Source organism: Protopterus annectens, chromosome 9.part0 (genome assembly GCF_019279795.1).
Source record: "Protopterus annectens isolate FY-2018-M chromosome 9.part0, PAN1.0, whole genome shotgun sequence".
Lineage (NCBI taxonomy): Eukaryota > Metazoa > Chordata > Ceratodontiformes > Protopteridae > Protopterus > Protopterus annectens.
Window position 1 is genome coordinate 998,900,517 of NC_056743.1, and position 21,922 is coordinate 998,922,438.

At 41.6% G+C, this 21,922-nt stretch overlaps 1 protein-coding gene across 1 annotated transcript in view; it reads left to right on the forward strand.

The window, feature by feature from the left end:
* Positions 1 to 21,922, forward strand: part of LMBR1L (limb development membrane protein 1 like) — a 1,236,065-nt gene that overhangs the window by 1,055,812 nt on the left and 158,331 nt on the right. The window contains exon 14 of the mRNA XM_044082192.1: positions 21,610 to 21,676. Coding sequence (XP_043938127.1) covers positions 21,610 to 21,676 — 67 coding nt within the window. The remainder of the gene's footprint in view (positions 1 to 21,609; positions 21,677 to 21,922) is intronic.

The following is a 21,922-nucleotide window of genomic DNA, read 5'->3' on the forward strand; positions in this document are numbered from 1 at the left end:
CTTTTAGCCATTCTAGACATAAATGCTTTATAATCATGGTTTAGGATCAAAATGGACCTGTATATAAAGCTGGATCTGATGGGTCTTTACCTGTTTAGGTATTACAGCCACCACTGCTTTCTTCCAGGATGATGTTGATGTTTCTCCTCCTCTTAAACATCCACATGAATGCCATCTATTCCTGGGAACTTTCCTCTAGATTGGTTATACATCACCATTGTTATCTCATCTTCTCCTATTTGTTAGTAATTGGGCCTCATCTGCCTCTAACCCTGACATATTCAGTTTTCCCATAAACATTTCCATTTGTACTTTTTCTTGATTTCCATATTTCTCTGCTTTATACAGACTTCCATAAAATTTCCAAAATATTTCTAGTACCTGTACAGGATCTCTTGATGCCCTTCTATTCTCATGTTGCAGTATCCTCTGCTATCTACCTGAAAATACGTCCGGTATACAAAAGCTTCTAGTCACTGCTGGGTACATGGAATGTTTGACATTGACTGAGGGAGCATGGGCCATTAAAGTGACGTCTGTACATACCTTTCCTCAGAACTTCTCTGCTGCTAGTCGAACATCAGCTCTTCCTGACATCCCTGCCATCTGATCTTCGAATTTAAAATATAGGTACCCCATTGGAACTGTTTTTTCCGATTCTTTTCTGTCACAGCGTGCCTGTTTAGGTTCATGTCATCCAGGAAAGGAAAGTGCAGGTGCGGGCGTCAGATTCCCCCATACGGATGCCCATGAGCTCTGCCTTTTCTGCTTAGGGCCTACACACAACCATCAAACTTGCATAATCTGTCAAGCCTTTGTACCTAAGAAAATCCACAGTCATGTGCACATCCTTAACATTTACTTGGAAAACCAGTGCCTTAAATGCCTGGCGCTAGTGATGGAAGGGCCATCCGGTCAGACTGTAAAGCCACCCAAAAAAAGGCCAGAGTCTCCAGACCTGAACCTACAGCTGCACCTCCTCCACCTGACGTCCCTCCTGTAGCCGATGTTTGCTTGGAGGAACATTCGGAATCTGCCAAAGTAGGAGTAGAGGGTACCGTTCAGGAGGCCGCAGAACCTAGGGCAGAAAGCATGTCCGTGGAGATCTCGCAGACATCAGCTGATGACAACAAGGGGGAACCTTGGCTTGTTACAGCTGTGAAGACACGCTCTTCCACTGCTTCAGAATAAACAATCTATGCCGTCCTTAGGCACTATGCCCTCTACGCCTTCCCTGAAAAAGCAAAAGAATAAACATGCCCCCCCCCCCCATGCAGAAAGCCAACTTGATTAGCAGGTCTTTTCCCAGATGCTATTTAATGCTTTTATGCTATACAGTCTGCTATGCCTAATTCTCCACCAGCTGCTACCTACTTATTAGTCCCAGGCCTCAGTTCGAAGATGCTGTCCAACCTGAAATGGAGGATGCTTCAGACTCCTCTTTAGAGGATTCTCTTTCTTATGCGTCTCATATGCCATCCCCTCTTGGGTAGGCTTCCCCAGAGGAGGACTCTTCTGAGACACGGACTCCCCAGGAGAGGACCTCACCTTTGGTCAGACCATCTCAAAAATGAGAGAATATTTTAAGTGGGATTCCTCTGAAATGTCAGAGGTCCAGAAAAGATACATGAACTCTTGCAGGTGAACACTCCTGCTCCTTCTGCCATTCCTCCGGTCTTACCAGTCTTCTTGGATGTTTTCAATGCAGCCTCTGTCAATCCTGATTCTCAACCAGCTGCCCCTCCAAGGCCTGACAGGTTCTATAAGGTCCCTGAAAGGGCAAAATTCCTGATTAAATGCCCTGTTGCAGACCCTTGGACTGTTTGTTTCTGCAGCTAAACCAATCCAGACTGCTTCCCTCCTCTGTCATTCCCACAGACAAGGGGACAGTAAGACAGTGGAGTGCATTGGCAAACAAGTTTACACTTCTGCTACATTGGCCTTTAGAGCAGTAAATTACCAGGCACATATGTCTAAGCATGCCTGGCCCTTTTGACTCCAGTTACCAAGCTTTTGGCAGATCTCCCTGACTCGCCTCCCAAGGCTGAAATATCTAGCCTCATCTCAAGTCACAAGACATTCAGTTAGATGCAGTTGTGATGCTGCAGAAGCCTCTGCCAGATCTGCAGGCATCTACATCAGTCCTTAGAAGGTACTCATGGTTAAGACTACAACCCTTACTTGATGATGATAGGGCCAAACTCCAGGATGCTCTCCTTGATAACTCTGCCCTTTTTGGGACTAAAGTCGCTGAGCTATTCAAGACCCTTCAAAAAACGGGGAAGGAACTGCAGGACCACAAACACTCATTCGTCTCCCCTATCCCCAAATTTCATAGGAACTAACCTCACCCAGACCCAGTTTATTAGGAAACACTGCACTCCAACCCCCCATTCTGGGAACAGAAAGCGCACCAGGAGACATCAGACCCCTTGCAAGCCTGCTCAGACTGTGACTACCTGCCTTTGCTGCTCAACCCCCACACACACACACACACACACACACACACACACACACAACACACTCTCCATTCCCCTGTTCTTAAGGCTCTCACTGTCTTCCAGATTGGCAAAGCATTACCTCAGATAGGTGGGTTTTGTTGATTATAGCAAAGGGTTATTTCATTACCTGGATCATCCCTCTCTAAGAGGCATCCCACAGCCTCCCAAAGACCAGCTCCTCCTTTTCCAGCCACTCATAGACAGCCTCCTTTCTCAAGGGACCATACAACCTGTTCCCCTGGCAGAAAAGGGAAAGGGCTTTTACTCCAGACTCTTCCTAGTCCCAAGGAAAAATGGACCATGAAGACCTATCCTGGATCTCTACCACCTCAACCTTTTCTTACAAGTACCCACCTTTCGTATGCTTACTCTCCAGACCCTCTTTCCCTTTGTAATGCCTCAGGGATTACTAGCCACTTTGGATAATAAAGGATGCCTACCTACACATCCCTGTAAGACTCTGCTACAGGAAATATTTAGGTTTTTCTGTGGGTTCCTCACATTTTTCAGTTCTCTGCCTTGCCCTTTGGATGCTCTATAGCTCCAAGGATATTTACCAAGTGTCTGGCTCCAGTGATTGCTTATTGCAGGGTCCAAGAGATTCAGATTTTTCCATATCTGGATGACTGCCTGATACAGGCAGAATGTTCCAGATCCCTACACCACCGACGACACAAAGTTGTCTCACTCCTGCAGCCACTGGGATTCAACATCAGTTACCCCAAGTCCAACCTAAATCCCTCCCAGGACCAAGTTTTCCTGTGGTAGAGAATAAGGACAGATGTCATGAGAGCATTCCTTCCACCCCAAAAGTTGGAAAACCTAAAGCAATATCTGTTTTCTGTTCTCCATGCTGCTGCTATGATAGCTATACAATTCTCAAATTACTGGGTCATATGGCTTCCACTATTCCAATGCTGTCATTGGCAAGACTCCACATGAGGAAATTATAGTGGTACCTGTGGTCCACACAGACCCAACACTCACACCCTTTGGACTTCAACATTCCTTTCTTTCCATGCCTAAGGAAGAAGAGCCTTTGGTGGTTGGGCCAAGTCACACTCAACCCAGGACTTCCCTTACACCCTCTTCCCCCAGTTCAGGAGATGTACACAGATGCCTCAAATCTGGGCTGGGGAGCTGCTTTGGGCAGCCTGAGTGTGCAGGGTACCTGTCCAGACACTTTCAGGTGGGAGCACATCAACATCAGGGAAATAAGAGCAATCTTATTTGCTTTGAGAGCCTTCCTACATATCCTAAAACAAGGACCCCTGAAATTGTTCACAGACAATATTACAGTTTTATGGTATGTAAACAAACAGAGAAACAAAATCCTACTTGCTATGCAGACTTGCACTCCAAGCCTGGGAAATGGCAGCCCAACAGGGAGTCACCCTGCAGACAGTGTATATCTCCAGCACAGAACAGTCAGGCAGACACTTTGAGCAGGTCCATGTCACAGTCCCACGAATGGGTGCTTCACAGGGATGTGTTCCTGGACATTGCCCACAGGTGGGATACCCCAAAAATAGATCTGTTTGCTTCCCCAATGAACAGACAACTAACACTATTTTGCACAAGGTTACCCAGTCCCCTAGTGAGGGCAACTGATGCCTTTTCAGTCTCATGGAAGGGGATGTTTCTGTATGCATTCCTCCCCTTCCCACTTCTTCAAAAAGTACTACTGAAAATCCCGCCAGACAAACCAAAAATCTTGTTGGGGACTCCCTTTTGGCCAAGACATCATTGGTTCTCCCTATGTCTGCATTTAGCCAGGGGCAATCATCACAAGTTACCTCACAGAGTTTACCTTCTTACACAGGACAAGAGATCCCTAATTCATCCCCACCTGGAATCTCTAAACCTACCTCTGTGGATGATAGAATTTTGATCCCTTACAGACTCCTGTACACCGAGAACATGCTAACAGTCCTGCAGGAGGTCAGGAAACCTAATACTAGGAGATCTTATTTGTCTAAATGGAAAAGATTCTCCATGTGGTGTCTACAAAGACAGCTAGACCCGCTTCAGGGTGAGATCCTCTTAGTGATGTCCTATCCATGTGAAATCTTGCAAGCAGGGTTGGCATATTCCTCTGTTAAGGCTTGCCTTGCTGCTAGATCGGCTTCTCTGCGTCGTGACCATCCTCTAGCACCCTGTCTTCCTGCAAAGTTATTCCTCAAGGGAGTACTGCATCTCCAGCTTCCCAGGAGGCTGGTTCCACCTCCATGGGACCTGAAATACGTTTTAGAGAAGCTCACAGTTGCTTCCTTTGAACCAGCATCTAAAGCATCTCTGAAACACTGTACTTTGAAAACTGTACTCTTGGTGGCCCTGACATCAGCCAGAAGAGTGTCAGAGCTCTAGGCCCTCGTGGCAACACCACCCTTTCTCCCCTTCCGCAAGGATAGAGTGACCTCGAGGACCAACCCTCCTTCATGCCCAAGGTGGTCAATGAGCTGTCCTTAAACCAAGGTATTCACCTGCCCCCCCCCCCCTTTTCCCACATCCACAGAATGACAGTGAGATAGTCTTGCATTCCCTTGATGTTCACAGACCGCTTAGATTTTACCTTGACAAGACCAAGTATCTGGTACCCACAGGTTAAAGACAAATGAAGTAGAGCTACTCAGATGGAACGTTATGGTGAGTACCTAACTTCTTTTTTTCTGTTAAGCATTCTGAAATTGCTTCTCTTGTTCTGTGAGATTCCCCCTATTCTGTAGTACGTTATCCTTTGTCAGTTCTTCTAAGTAATTCTTGTTGCTTCTTAATGATATCTCTTTCTTTTATTCCACCCTATTTTTAAACTCCACTTTAATTTCATCCCACTCCCTAGCTATATTTTCAGAAGAAATTTCTGACTTCTCTAATAACTCCTGAATAATTGCCCACTACCCATTCCTTAAATTCCTCTATTTTTAACAGATAGGTGGGAAAAGAACCAGTGTTTCATTTTTATTTCATTACCCTGTATTTTTATTTTAGTTGTTATTGGCAAATGATCTGAAATAGTTACTGGATGTGTATCAAAACTTTGAATTAAATGCACATGTTCCTGTGAAATGTAGCATCTGATGTCAATTTTCATCCCATCCTCAACTGATTGGTTCGGATACAGTTCCTCGGATCTGACTCATCTGTTACTAAAGTTTGTAGTAACCAAAAAGCTCTTAAGCTTCTCCCTTACCCATAGTGTACCAACCCTAAGCTGCCCCAGATCTCATTTGCCGCTTTTCACGAAAAGATGTGGTCAGCCTAGCTTTCAAGCTTTCACAGATAAGTGGTAGTTTTCTTCTAATTACTTCTAAAACTTTATATTTCCTAATATTACTCCTCATCCCTTACCTTCCTACATTTTTGTATCTCTTCACTTACCATTGTGGTAATTTCTTCCTGTCTGTGTCTATCATACAGTTAGTCATTGGTGATTTCTATTTATATCTTTTTACCTTATGCACTTTTGTTTAGTCCTTAATACCATAGTTGGTATTTTTCCCTGCCTTCTCTCGTCTAACAAAAAAAAAAGCCCGTATTACTTAACTTTTTCCCTTTTTTGTAGTTACTGCTCTGTTGGTGGGGAAGAAAACCCTCTTGGTTTAAAAAGTTTGTCAATGTGGGCACAAGCTATCACTGTCAGATGCCCACATTGTGTTTATTGCCTAGGGCCAGCGTATCTATAAGAGGATTGCTCGATCTGCAAAAATTTCAACCCTAGGGCTCTAGTTGAGAGGAAGAAGAAACTAATTATTAAAAGGATTATTGCCATCTTCCTTTGGAGATGCAAAATCTGGATCTCAGTCCCCCAAAGGTAAAGCTAAAGAAACAAAGCTTTTATCTCCAAAGCCTTCCACCTCGGCTTCGGAGCCATCTAAAAAAAGACCCAAGTTGGAATCAGAAAAAGTCCCAGAGTTCTTCACCTTTCAGATCCGAGGAATAAAAAAGTGATGGAGCAGACTATCTCGAATCCGACAGAAAAGCAATCATATCTGACTGCCTTGAGTCCTGTAGTTCTCCCCAGGGCCAGATACTCCACTTCCATTGATCCTGTACATTCTAGGGAGCCTTCACCCTTTTTGGAAAGACACTGGTCCAAGTCTTCTTCTATTGCCACTATTCGTTCATCCAGAAGTTTGACAGAGGAAGATAGGGAAAGAATGGTGTAGAAGTTCCATCTTTGAGCAAATTGGGTGTCATGCCGATTCCTACTCCCTCAGGTCAGGAGGCCAAGTCCATCAACTACACCCCTACTTCAGCCTCCTCCTTTGATCCCTTCGGTTGCTTCCGAGTCCCTGAATCTGAGCCTTTTGGGTCGGTTTAACTTGGATCTGAAGATAACATTATCCTCTGATCCAAAGCTTGCTCTTGAGTGCTCTAGTTTGGATTTCTTCAGATCCGCATGACTGAGATGTAGCTTCCCTGTCAGATCTGAGGTTTTGGCTCTGACAGCTTCAGAGTAGACTCCATCTGTGCCCCTTAGAGCCTTGGGACCAGATAGCTTGTCTCTGGCTTCTTCCTCAGGGAGATGGTCTTCGGAGCGGGGGAAAATGGCCGTCCAGAAGCTTGCCTTCTCTGCACCTGGGTCTTCTCTATCTCTCTCTCTGCAGTGATCTGCCTTCAAGGTGGTGGTGAGTCTATTCTCTGCTCTAACAGGATGGAGAGCTCTAACCCTTCATATCAACCTTCTACCCTGATGTCTCTGTGCTTAGAGCATTATCATTCTTTACCACAAGGACAGACGGTCCGTGATCTCCAGGCTTCCCAGCAGGGTATTAGTTTCTTCCTGTACCTCCCCGGAACACCCCACTAAGGTGGTCCCTAGGAAGAAAAAGTGGAAGCGAAAGCACTTGGAATCTCCACAAGAGTCCTTCATGGAGGGTAAGGACTTTAATGAATGTGAAGGGACCCCACAATCACCTCCAGAAGACGTCTCATTCAGAGACATCCTTGAGATCCTTAAACAGAGAGGTGGTTGGACCACCAGCAGCCCCTCATCTGAGGAGTCAGTATTCCTAAAGGCTTTCGCTACTGGCCCCTTTACCTCCTGGGTTACTCCTACTGCCAGTGAGCTCATTGATTTAGTCTCTCAGTAGGCATGGAAGGAACCTGACACAGTTGAACCCATACCCAGAAGACTGGACAAGATTCTGGCAACACCTTTGAGGAAAGAGTTTTGGGTTAAGGGGGTGCCCGTTAATACCATTGTCATGGCAGTGGCCACCAAAAAGGAACTTGCCAAGCAGAGTTTCACTGTTTGTCCCCCTAACAAGGAGTCTACAGGAGATGGTCAGGTTTGGGAAGTGTGTCTATGCTTCCGCCACCATCGCTCTAAGGTCGCTGAATTATTTTGCTCATTTTAGAAAGTTACAGATGGATTTGATCAGAGAATCTTCAGATACCCTCTCAGGATCTGTTTCCACAGAGGTGTAATCTGAGACTTCTCCGTTTACTACCTTAAAATCTATTTTGAAATCTTCCATGAGGCTTATTTCACATGCAACCGAAGATGCATTAAGGGCAGCGGGTTCAGGCATTTCCATCAGAAGACATGTCTGGATGCAGTTGCGTAATTTTGCGGAGCCCTTCAAGTCTTCGTTCGTCAGTGCTGCTTTTGACGGCACTTCCTTGTTTGGCCCCACAGTGAAAGAAACTTTATCCAGGTGTGAGAAGGATGGAAAGACCTTGTCTGCAGTGGGCGTACAGTTTTTGATCCCTCAGAGATCATTTTCTAGAAATCAAAGAGGTGGTCAAAAGATGTGGTTCAGGAAATCCCAGAGTCCTTTTCAGGATGCACGTGAAGGAAGTTCTCCCAGGGGCAGATGGGGAAATCTTAATAGTTAACTTCTCCCCTGCAGCATAGGAGGCCCACAAACCAGGGATCCAGAGAGAGATTCTTGGACAGGCCCACAAAACCAGAGATCCAGAGAGAGATTCTTGGACAGACCCTACCAGCACTTCTGAAAGGAGGCCCGATTGCCCACCTCTGGAGGGAATCTGAGGTTGATTATCCCTAAGCCAGAGAGCCTGGCTAGAGATGATAAAAGATAGTTGGGTACAGAGAATTATTTCCAGAGGTTATATAATACCCTTTTCCCTTCTGCCACCAATCTGAAGAAAAATAACTGATGTTCCCACCTAGTCAGAGTGAAGAAGCAGGAGTTCAAATATAAAAGCTGCTAAAAAAATGAGTCATCCAAGAGGTCCCACCAGACCACATAGAATCCAGAACTTACTCAAGCTTTTTTTAGTGCCAAAGAAAACAGGAGACTGAAGACCAATTTTGGATCTCAACAACTTGAACAAGTCAGTTCAACGTACCAAGTTTCGGATGATCACGGTTCAGTCCATTCTCCTTTTTCTGGACAAGGATGACTGGATGTGCTTGACAGACCTTCAGAATGCGTTCTATCACATAAGATGAACAGATGATCCAGAAGGTACTTGCACTTCCAGCTGGGAGCCAGTCAGTACCAGTTCAGGGTTCTGCCCTTTGGTCTCATCACAACCCCAGGATGTTCACCAAATGCATGGCAGTAGTAGCAGCAGCTTACGTGAGACTGCAGGGATTCTGGGTGTTTCCATATCTAGACGAATGGCTTATTACTGTCCCGACCAGGCATCAGTTGATAAGGGCAAGAAATCAGGTTCTTCAGACTTGTTCATATATGGAAATAACCATAAACTATGGCAAGGCTCCACTAGAACCAACTCAAAATTTGGAATTCATAGGAACAGTTTATAGCACAAAGTCAATTATAGATTCACTGCCTCTTACAAACTGTCAGATTACAGGTCAGGTCAGAAAAATTAGTCTGGAGTACCAAGATTTCAGCCCACTTGGTCCTTCAAGCTCTAGGATCAGTGTCAGTGGCAATAACCTTAGTACTTTTAGCCAGGTTTATATTAGGATTCTCCAGTGGATGCTAGCAACACAATGGTCGATTTTACCAACCCATGTCAGCTCAGGTAGGAATCACTCGGACATGCAAGAGAGATCTCAAGTGGTAGATTCAAACAGATCCGATTCTACAAGGCCATCCGTTCATTCTCCCCAGGTCAACGCCATAGTGACTATAGACGCTTCCCAGTTGGGGTGGAGGGGTGACATTTTCTGGGGAATACAGTCTAAGCCACTTGGCCCCCCGAAGAGGCCAGCTTGCGTATCAGTGTCCTAGAGATGAGAGCAGTGCTTTAGTGCTTTTAACATTGCAAGCCTTCCAGGATTCTATCCCTTCAGGAATGCTTGCAGTTCAAACAGACAATACGTCAGTAGTTTGGTACATCAACAAACAAGGAGGGGACCAGATTATGCCCCTTGTGTCACGAAGCACTCTGAGTGTGGCAATGAGTGATCTCATCTAACAGCTTTCTCATAACAATGCACATTCAGGACAAGTCCATTGTGATAGCAGACTGTGCAAATGCATTCTTCTACCTCACAAGTGGTCTCTGAACAAAAATGTGAAGGAAATGATTTTTCTTCGATGGTGCCACCCTTGCTGTGATCTTTTTGCTTCTCCCCTAAACAACAAATGCAGCAGCTACTTTGCCCTAATCCCGCCACAGGAGAAATCACCAAAGGATGCTCTACTTCATGATTGGCCCTCTGGTCTACTTTATGCCTACCCACCAATCCCATTAATCCCAAAATTTCTGCAGAAAGCTGCCAGGTAGAAGAGCAGAGTCATCGTTGTTACACTTTCTCGCCTAGGCAGGTTTTGTTTCCCTTCCTTTGGCCTCACTTACTTCACCAGCCATAGATTCTGAATCCGACTCCAGACCCCCCTGTCTCACCCGACGGGCATGATCCATCATGACATCTCAAACCTCAGGCTGATGGTCTGGTTTCTCCAGTTCCATTAATAGCCAGACAACCAGTGTTCTCTTCCCCTGTCTGACATATACTTTGATCTTCCCATAAACCTTCAACACAAAAGCTCTATACAAGTAAATGGAAAAGTTTTGTTTACTGGGCACAACAAAGTCATGTTGACCTATTTTCAGCTCCGATAAATAACATACTCGAGTTTATAGCTTTACTTTTCAAACAAGGGGCTAGTTCCTCAACCGTTAAGGTTCATTTAGCAGCAATATCAAATTTTCACATTGGATGTGTGAAGGGTCTTCAGTAGCCTCTCATAAATTGTGTAGAGCTTTCTTGTGATGCAGTCTCCTTTTGAGACCTCCGTTTAAGGAACCTGCTACCTGTGGGATCTCAGTCTGGTACTGCAGGCAGTTAAATGTGAGCTTAAGTATCTTAGTTGTAAAACCGTTCTAGTAGCCATTACCTCTGCTAGACAAATTACAGAGGTTTAAGGTTTGTCTTCAAAACCTCCATGCTCTTAACTTTCACAAGGATAGAGTGATGCTGTGAACAAATGCCTCCTTCCTTTCCAAGGTGGTGTCAGAATCTAATATCAATCAATCCATTAATTTGCAAGTATTCTTTCCTAATTTTGCAAACAAGGGCAAATGCATTTTACATTTATTGGATATTCACAGGCAATTACATTTTTACCTGCATAGAAATCAGAAAAAATGATTGTTTGTTTCCTTTGTAGAACTGAAATTAGGTAAACCAGTCAGACTTGTACCTTTAGACAGATGGCTAACTTACCCAATTTGTTACAGATAAATGGAATACAGTATTACCTTACCATAACCAGTGCAAGCTCATTCAACTAGGTCCATGGCAACTTCAGTGTTCCTATCCAAAGCATCCATGGATGACCTATGTCCAGCAGTAACTTGGCTACTACCTATACTTTTATTACTCATTATGAATTGGATCTGGTCTCCTGGGGTAGAGCATCATTTGGTTCAGCTGTGATCAGGAATACTCTTCCTTAGAGTCCATCTGCGATTATAGGTAGCTGGGGACTCAGTCCCATCAGTTGAGGATAGAATGAAAATTGATAACATCAGATAAAGAAATTACGTACTTACGATAACGTTCCATCTATGTTGTCCATTTTAATTCTTCCTCAACTTCTCACCCACCAGCCTCCTTCCTTTCTGTTCACAAACTTCTGGACGAATGAGCTGTTAGAGGACATCATTGTCCTTTATATTGAGCTTCAGATATAATTTTTTCTTTTACTGAGCACATGTAATTTTACGTCTCCTGTATTTATGCATGTTAAAATTCTTTTTCTGGTAAAAAAAATTCAACAAACAAGATCTGAGGTAGCTTAGGTGTTGGTGCATTATGGGTAAGGGAGAAGCTTGAGAGCTTTTTGGTTACCATGAACTTTTGTAACGGCTCAGATCTGAACCCATCAATTGAGGAAGAATGAAAATGGATAACACAGATGGAACGTTATGGTAAGTGCATAATTTTTTTTTTCTGTCTAGCCTACCCAGTTTTTGTGTCTTGGGGAGTTAATATGCAAGTTCTGTCCAAACTCCTGCTACTGAATTCACATCTTCCATGCCAAATATTTTCATAAATTTCTTCAAGAATCTATTCTCCTTTATGCCTTCTGGGCCAGCCAGGTACGTCTTCACTGCTGCAGATCAAATTCCAGTCCCCACTCTAAGTAATACTCCCTGCTGAAAGCTGATTATTTCTCCCGGAATATTCTTAACTTATTACAGCCGAGTGTGCCTCAACGCATTTTTGCAGTTGCCTCCTACTGCACCTCTCGGGGTCAAATATTGCTTGTTCGTATTTGCATTAATAACTCCAAAATCATGCTACATATAAGGTGGTAGAATGTATATCTTGAAGCATACATGATGGCAGACACAATTGTATTGATATTTGACCTCTGTCAGTGAGTATTTCTTAGAAGTGCAAGGTGATAACTTTATTTTATTTAAAGTTTCAAGCCACACCCAATGGGAGTTAAAGGTATACACACACACACACACACACACACACACACACACACACACACACACACACACACACACACACATAACATTTGTACTGGAGGGAATGATTTAAGCTCCATTATAGCAGTAGTAATCCCCCTCCTTGCCAGTATCCCCTTAGTACTATACATTTATCATTGTCTTTTTATCCTCTTCTATCAGTATTGGAGCTGCTTATTATCTTTTTGTTCTGTTCTATCACTATTGGAGCTGTTCTTGCAATTAATATAAGTACTCCTCTTTTCCTTTGTCCCAGGTTTTCCACTGAATAACTGTCCTGAAAACCTTTCTTTATCAACTTTGCATGTTCAGTACTTTCCAAATGTGTTTCCTGTAGCATAGCTAATTTGCACTCTGCATTTTTAATATAGTTCACTACTTTCTTTTTTTGTATATATTTGTGAGACTTTTAATGTTTAAAGATAATATAGGAAACATTGTTAAAACAATTTTCCCACCGTTTATGTATAGTAGCTTTTTTGTTGTGTCTAGTTCCAGCTTTTATGTAACATGCATACACTAATGTTTGACATGTTTATCTTTTATACAGTTGTTACTTGTCATATTCATTTGAGCCTATGTCACATCTTACAAAACTTTTTGTTTTATTGAAAGCCCTCAAACAAAAAAACAAACACACCACCAATACACCTTGAAACCTATTAATACTGACACACAAAACTATGTACATCTTCCAGTGTTGGAAGATTTACCCTGCTAGTAGGAGCTGTTGTCCCAGACTGACAGTCACAGACTTTGATTAACCTAAAAGGAAAGTCATCCTTGTTAAGATGGAAGGTACAGCCTGTGGCTTCTACTAAGTGATGTCTAGTTTTGCCTTATCCTTATTACTCTACCAGATTGGGAAAACACTTGAATGCTTTCAGAAAACTATTTCCTAGTCATTGAAAGAAAGAAGTATTCTGTTTTTTTATTGCTGTTTGTCAGATTATCTGCATGAAGACATGAGAACCAGATACAAAGTTGCTTCTACAAGCTTTCATTTATTTGCTAGAGGATAACTTTTTATTATATTGTTATCTTTTTTATTTGCTTTCTTTTAAAGCTTGTTACTAGATCAAGCCAAGGACCTTAATCTAGTCATTTCCTTATACAAGAGAAAAATCACATCAATTTTTCTTGCATCATGTTCTTTTGACCAGACATTTTCTTTTTTTTTTTTTTTTTACATTGCAGTGCCTACATTTCTTAAAACTGAACAAGGAGAAAGAAAGAAGGAAAAAAACTGGCACGTGTTTACTGTAGTGTCCCCATTATATTCAAAAGTAACTGAGGAAACTTTACTTTATAGCATTCAGATTAGCATATACATTATAAAAATACTACTGTTAAGAACGAATTTTTGTTTTAACTTGGTTAACTCTTTCCTTCCTCTTCCCTTCCTCTAATTGTTCTTCCAAATATTAATAGCATGAAGTAGAGTATGTGTCTTAGAGTCCCTTACAGGTTTAAGAAAGTTAAATGCATCTAGTATTTCCAGGTTTTCTTGTTCTGTCATGTTTTACAAATACAATTAATGCTTTCTAATTCCACATTTATTTGTCAGTTTCTGAGTTGCTAGTTTTATTCCTGTTGATCTCCTTCTCCCAAATCCAGTCTCTGGTTCAATTCCAACATACTTCCAGTTCTTCTACTCAACTCTTGTGCTCTTTTTTTCTCGCTCTCAAGCATTTTCCGTTGAAACATTGGAAAATGTTTCACTGGCACAAGTCTCTCTGTGGTTTGTATTACCAGAAGAACAAGAAGCAGAATCTATTTCTGTGTTTCACAGCTCACTTTTTCTGGACAAGTTTTTGTTTTTTCCTGTTTAGCATGCTCTGACTCAAAAAAATTATTTTTCTCCAGGAAAGAATCTTCTGAAAATAGCTGAGAACAGCAGCTTGAATCTCATGCCCAATTCTCGAAGTTCCCTGATTAGTGGAATAAATAGTGGAATAAATGTACTCCACTTCTGCCTGGTGTACAGTGAGTAATCATTTTCCAGAAACACTCTACTCTGTCCCACTTTTAGTACTTTGTCCTTCTAGCACATGTTTGTCAGCATCAACTCCTTCTGCTGATAGGATTGCATCTTTACTATTAAAGGTGTTGGTTGCTTTCTCATGGCCAGATTTGGAGCATACACACAATGTGCCCTTTCAGTTAATACCTCCTGTTGTAGAAATACCACCAGTCCAGTTACTTGTTTCTACTTTCATAAAATTAATATAGTGTGTACCTTCCAGCTTCTCTGGTTCATCAGAAAATAATGTTTTCCCTATGTGCTCTGTCCTCTAACTGTTATTTTTTTTAAAACATCTCTTCTTGAGCAGTCTCATATTCAGCCAGCCTTTTCTTCATTTCACCCTCTGATTTTTGCAGTTTTATCACCTTATCTGAATTTCTGTTTAAAGCTTCTTCCTTTTTTTCCAGCCTTTTGTTATTGGAGTTGATGTACTTCATCAGTGTTTTTTTAAATAAGCTGTGAGTACATTTGACTTATTTTTTCTTCTAGGTTATTTGAAGTCATGTCTTGTACCAAAGCTGGAGCTTACACTTATTTTTGCTTAACAACTGCAGAATTTTTCCCAGTCAGTATTTTTTTCTCACCTTTTGTGATTGATTTTCTTTCAGGTTCTCTGAATTTCTTCTTTGTTGGCATCCAGGCATTGCACTTACTAGCCAGTTACTGAAATTTACCAAAAAATACGAGTTTAGTGGCTCTCTTCTGAGTTTTTGTTTTCACACTGGAAAAGCTGAAATTAAGCAGTTACTCAGTGAAAGTCAAGTACTGTGGGAACCTGACTGCCATTACTAGTTAGGAAACACAGTAAAGCACTACTTTGATATCTGGTAATATTTTACTTTCCTTATGTTAATCTAAAACAAATACAAATTTTGTCTGGCCTTAGGTTTGTTGAAGTTGTCAGAGTTTTACATCATGCTTTTGGACCAGAATGGATGAGTAAGAGCTGTCACATTTTTGGATCAGTACTTTTCTTGCATTGCTCAGTGTGCCTTCTGCCACAGTTCTTTAAATATGTTTATTTTATTGATTTGTTTATGCATTTATTTTATATATTTATTTATTTTAGTAATAATTGCAAAGCTTTGGGTTGCAAAGACTGATGTAGTTGTATGGAATGCCCATTTCGTGGTGTAATGGGGTTTTATACCAACTGTGGCTATCGCTGGAATAACAGGCAAACTTTACATTCATTACTAGGGAATACCAGCCAGAAAGTGAATAGCAGCAGCCTGAGTGGCATAGCTCATGCGTTTTGAATACTGAAACACAGAAAAGAAGTAATTACTTTTCTGTTGTAATAAGTACATTACACAAATGCACTTTCATTAGCGAGATTCAAGGACTATGGATTTCTAAGTTATCACTATTTGTTATATTGGCACAGTAACAGCATAATATGTGCACTAAGGTGTGCATCTGTCTCAGGCATGGGAGCTTGAGATCAAGAAAAAGTAGCAAGCAATCAGAGTACTACAGTCCTCAAATGTATACCTAGATGACCATCATAAAGGTCAGCTGATACACTGAGTACTCTCATATCTCCTATACTTATACGTATAGAAAAGTTCAGACTGTAGGCAAATATAATGTAAAACTTTGCTTAAAAATTTTCTTAATTAGTTATGAGGTTGAGCATAAATATCACTTTTTACATTTTACTTTCCTTGTTTGCGTGTTTATACAGTCTGTAGATTGTTCCATTCATTTGCTTGTTTTAGTTTTCCCTTTTCTGCCTAACTGGGTACTGCGCACAGAAGGTGTTATGGTGTTTTGTAGATGTACTGGACCCTTATGGTATTGTCGTGTCTCAGTATTCTGCATGTTACTGAAATCTAAAGCAACAATGTCTTCTGCTGTATAAGTAATAACCGTCTTTGAGCCATCATTGATCACTGACTCTTAATGTGGCCTTAACCCGAGATGAGAAGAAAGTTGTTGCAAATGTACTATACTGTACAAATGTAATATACTGCCCTCCTTTGTCTTCCCCATCTGCTGCAGAAAATGTTTGCTTAAGTGTCATTTTTAAAAGCTTTCCTGAACTGATATAAAATTTGAGACCAGGATTCTTTAAGATCCCATGCCCATCAAAAGCTGTTGCCTTTTCTCAGATTCTGAAATGTTTTTTTCCTTTGACACTGTACAATGTTAGACATTCTGAAAATGTTTTTAAATTTGAGCAGTGTTTTGCCCAAGTATAAACCGATTCTGATTGGAGGAAGTTGTGTAACAGAGAATATATGATGTCCTGTTCTCATGTTGCAGTACTCTTACTTTGGGATCCTCCGCCTCGGGTGACCCAAGTGTCGGCGCCTATACAAAAGCTTAAGTCAGGTTGCTGCTAGTGCGTGGAACGTCACACGCAGAGCCATAAACCAGGGGTCTTAAATGTGACGTCTGCACGCACAGACCTCAGAACTTTTTGCCGCAGTTGAACATCAGATTGATCACATTGCTCTTCTCTATCAAGATGTATAAAGCTAAGTACCCCATTGGAGATTTCTTACTTATATTAATTGAATAGAGAATACTGGTCAGTCCAACAAATAAGTAAAAACAGCCCCCTTGAAGGCAGAACCAAAGTCCCAGTATGTATAAAAGACCGCACTGGCACGTTGTTATGAATAACTCCTCTCTTTATTTTGTACACACATAAAACAATCTCAGGTTAAGCGCTTTCATCTACTGCCGTAGATTTCATCAGAACCACTTACACCTTTGTTACTTCCCTTTTTATATAGTATTCATTTCATCAATTAACATGTCATAATTGAAAAAATCACATGATTGAACTTGTTAGATTAAAATCATCAAAATTTAAAGTGCACAGTGCTGGATTCCCTCAATATAAACCTATCTATTTATGTTAAAAAATATAATATTTTAAAAAATACTTTAAAAAATACTTTAAAAATACTTATTTCATATGCATATAATGACTTTCATACCACAATCTCCTAAAATCTGTACAATAACTAAGTTTAATAAACTTCATTTCATATTTATTTATTGCCACCTGCTCTTGCTTTATTTTATTGCTAAAAAACTTTAAAATTGTTTATTCATACTTCACTTCTAAATTAATGCATTTATTTATATAACAGTACATTCCAGGAAGAAACTTACCCTATTATCTATCTAATATGGGTTTTATAGAGATGTATTCGTTTAGCCCTGGATATTCTGATGCATTTAATTTAATTTGCCAGCGTGTCTCTTTTTCTAATAGTTTCTTCTTTACATTACCACCCCTAGGATTCACTTGGACCTGTTCAAGAATGCCAAACTCAAACGTCCTACATTCTTTATTAGCTTCACAATGTCTCCATAGGGCATTATTCACATCTTGCCTTTTAATTCTATAATAATGCTCATAGATTCTGTTTCTTAGACATCTAGATGTCATCCCCACATAGTAACATGGACATGTTAAACACTTGGCTAAATATATCACATTTTTAGTTCTACAATTACCCTTACAAAACTTAACCTTTGTTTTCTGAGAATTATCTAATGTAAGATTACTAGCCACCATGATGTACTGACACTGGTTACATCCTCCACATTTTGTTGTACCTCCCTCACTTTTGCCAACAATATTCGTCATTTTATTTAATCTACTCTTTAAATTCATTCCATTCCTGTATACAAATGTTGGTCTGGGGCCTACTATCTTGTATATATCCTCATCTGTTCCCAATATGTTCCAATTTTTTGCTATTATATCTCTAAATTTATTCACTAATGGTGCATATTGTATAACACAAGCTCTCCTATATTCAGTACTTATTTTCTTGGAATTACCTATACCATACTTGCTCCCCAGTATGGGTTTATATTTTTTACCCCACTCTTGTTTTACATATTCCACTACATCAGACACCATCCGTCCAGGATATCCCCTATCAATAAACATTTTAGCTATATTGTTTAACTCAACTTATATTAATTGTTTGAGCTTAGTTTGCTGGTTTTACACTTGACAATGGCCACTAAGAAGGGTAAATGCCAGTCCGGGTGTCAAATTCCACATAAGGACACCCATGACTGTTGCATCTTTTGTCTAGGCCGGGAGCACAACCAAACCTCCATCTGCCAATCCTTTGTCCCTAAAACTCTTAGAAGCAGTTTGGCTCTTCCCCCCACAATCCCCCTAACTAAATATACAAACTCTGAGATCGCTTCACATTGCCGAAAGGGCAAATTCCCAATAACTGCCAAGCAACTTCTTTCCCGAGGAAAGAATTTGCTTAAATGACCATTCGCGATTTTGCAAGTTCGACGCTTAGGTGTCGATCATTAAAGATTCGACAACCTAAGCTGTTGATGAACTAATATAGATCCTTCACCAAGTGCCTAGCTCCTGCCATAGCCTTCTGCAGGACCAAGGGCATATCTATCCTAACCTAGATGATGATTTAATTCTTGCAGAAAAAGAAGAGACCCTCAAAAATCATCTCCAGTTCTCTATGTCTGTACTTCAGAGACTAGGTTTTACATTGAACCTCCCCAAGTCATCCCTATCCCCAGAACAAGACAAAGTTTTCCTGGGGTACAGGATTCGGACAGACCTAATGAAAGCATTTTTACCCCAAGGTAAAGTAATCTCACTGACAGACAATTTCTAGGACCTCCTCCAGATACACCAGCTGTGTCAGCAAGGCAGTTATGGCAGCCACCATCCCTATGCTTCCCCTAGCCAGGATGCACATGAGGAAGATACAGTGGTACTTAAAAGAATGTATGGTCCCAGCACAGCCATCCTCTAGACTTCCAAATACCCTTCTTACCTTGTCTACAAACCGAACTAAGGTGGTGGATACAACAGGTTCACGGAAGGAATCCAGGACTTACCCGTCCTACCCCCCCACACACACACACACACACACACACACACACACACACACACACACACACACCTGCTCAACATATGCACACAGATGCCTCTGATCTGGGCTGGGGGCTACCATGAAGGGACTCAATGTAGAAGCAAATTGGCAGGTATCCCTCTTGAAGAAGCATATCAATGTCAGGGAAATGACGGCGGTTCATTTAGCCCTGAAGACTTTTGTCCCTATCCTCATCCAGACCCTCTGCTAATCTTCACAGACAACACCACTGTCGTGTGGTACATCAACAAACAGGGGGGACCATGTTTTACCTTCTGTGCAGGCTGGCAGTGCAAATTTGGGGATTAGCCTTACAGAACATCTGATCTCTACAGGCAACATACATCCCATCCCAGGACAACCTTCAGGCAGATACTCTAAGCATATAATTCTCTCTACATTACGAGTGGATGTTGCACAGGGATGTTTTTCTAGACATTGTCCACCGATGGGGTACACCACATATAGATCTGTTTGTCTCCCACCAGAACAAACAGCTGACAAAATTCTGTACCAAACACCACTCTCCACTAGCTTGGAGAGTGGACGCATTCACCTCATGGAAGGGACAGTTTCTGTATGCCTTTCCCACCCTTAACTCTCATTCACAACGTCCTCCAGAAGATCAGGAGAGACGTGCCAAAAATCTTGTTGGTGACTCCCTACTGGCCAAGGCAGCATTGGCTTTCCCTTCTACAATCCCTCGCCAAGGCAATCACCACAGGTTACCTCACAAGGTGGACCTACTCGCAACAGAAGGGAACTCTCATCTAGCCATACCTAGAAATGTTGAGTCTAACTCTCTGGGTGATAAACTTCTAGTACACTTCAGACATCGCTACACAGAGGACATGCTTTCTGTCCTGCAGGAAACCAGGAAACCTAATACAAGGAGATCCTACATTTCTAAATGGGACAGATTCTCCAAATGGTGTCTCCAAAGGCATAAAGACCCCCTTCTAGCACATGTCCCTTTAGTCTTTGTGTGTGTGTGAGCTGATTATAGCAGATCTTTTTTACTCTTCATTGAAAGTGCACCTCTCTGCTATCTCTGCCTGCCTACCCCTGGAACCTTTACTCTCCAGGTTGGATATTACATTGTTCTTAAAAGGGGTCTTACATATAAGACCACCCAGATAGCCTACCCCACCACCCTGAACGTAAATTATATCCGGGAGAAACTTATGCAGTCTCCATTTGAACCAGCCACTTCTGCATCTCTACAGATGTGCACATGGAAAACAGTTTTGCTGGCAGCCCTCACTTCAGCAAGAAGGGTCTCAGTTACAGGCACTCATGGCATGCCCTCCTTACACTATTTTCCATAAAGACAGGGTGACCCTGCGCACCAATCCCTCCTTCATGCCCAAGGTGGTCAAAGAACTATCACTAAATCAGTCCATTCACTTAAACCTTTTTTTCATCTCCCCAGAATGACAGTGAGAGAATACTAAATTCCCTGGATGTTCACAGACGATTAAGATTTTATCTGGACAAAACTAAGTCCATCAGAAAATCAAATCAATTCTGTTTCCGTCCATCTCAGAGCCCTGGGCAAGGAGGTCTCCAAACAGACTATTTTCTGTTGGATCAGGAAAACTGTTTCTGCTACTCATACCATGGAAAAGACCTGAGTCAGGGGATCAGGGCTCATTCTACTAGAGCAGTAGCTTCCTCCAAACCCTTCTTCAAAGCCCTAGACACAGCTGCCATCCTTGAAGCAGCCACCTGGTCCACTGTACATACCTTCACCAAACATTACAAACTGGACCATATGTTTCGCAAGGGCAATCCTGCAAGGATTTCTGGAATCCACAACCTCTTCCTCCACCCTTCCTGAGCTGTAGTACTCTCCCACAGTAAGAATACTGCAACATGAGAATAGAAGGTCATAGAATAGTTGTGTAAAATGTTACCATAACCATAGAAATCCTTGTCTTCCATGTTGCAGTAATCCTCCTGGATTACCTTTCACCTGTCTATGGGGCATCGGAGGCACAACCTATACTATGGACACGCTGTGCATGCAGACGTCACATTTAAGGCCCCTGGTTTATGGCTCTGCATGCGAGTCCCACACAGTAGCGGCAACCAGGCTTAAGCTTTTGTATAGGAATGGACATTCGGGTTGCCTGAGGCAGAAGATCCCAGAGTAAGAATACTACAACACGGAAGAGAAGAACATCTATGGTTATGGTAAGATTTTGCACAATTATTCTTTATTGTTGTAATTTCATTGTTGTGTGCTCAGTCCAAGAGGTTTGAAATTAATGAATAGAATTAACAGTTTTTTGTTTTTTTTTTTTTTTATTAGATTATTGGGAACTGTGTCTCTCTATTGGTCTTGAGTTCTGCACTGCCAGTCTTCTCACGAACACTTGGTAAGTAGTGGGGAAGTATAAAAATAGCTGATTTATTCAGCTAGCAGAATAAATATCCTGTGGTTAATTCAGCTAGCGGAATGTATCCAGTGATTAATTCAGCTAGTGTAATGTATCCAGTTTGTATATTGTTCCTTTTTTCAGCTGTTTGTATAGTCATCATCATGGGAGTTCTGTATTATCTTAGACATCCTTACCCCAAAGAAGGTGACAGTCTCTTTTGCATCCTGTTTTCTCTGTGAAGCC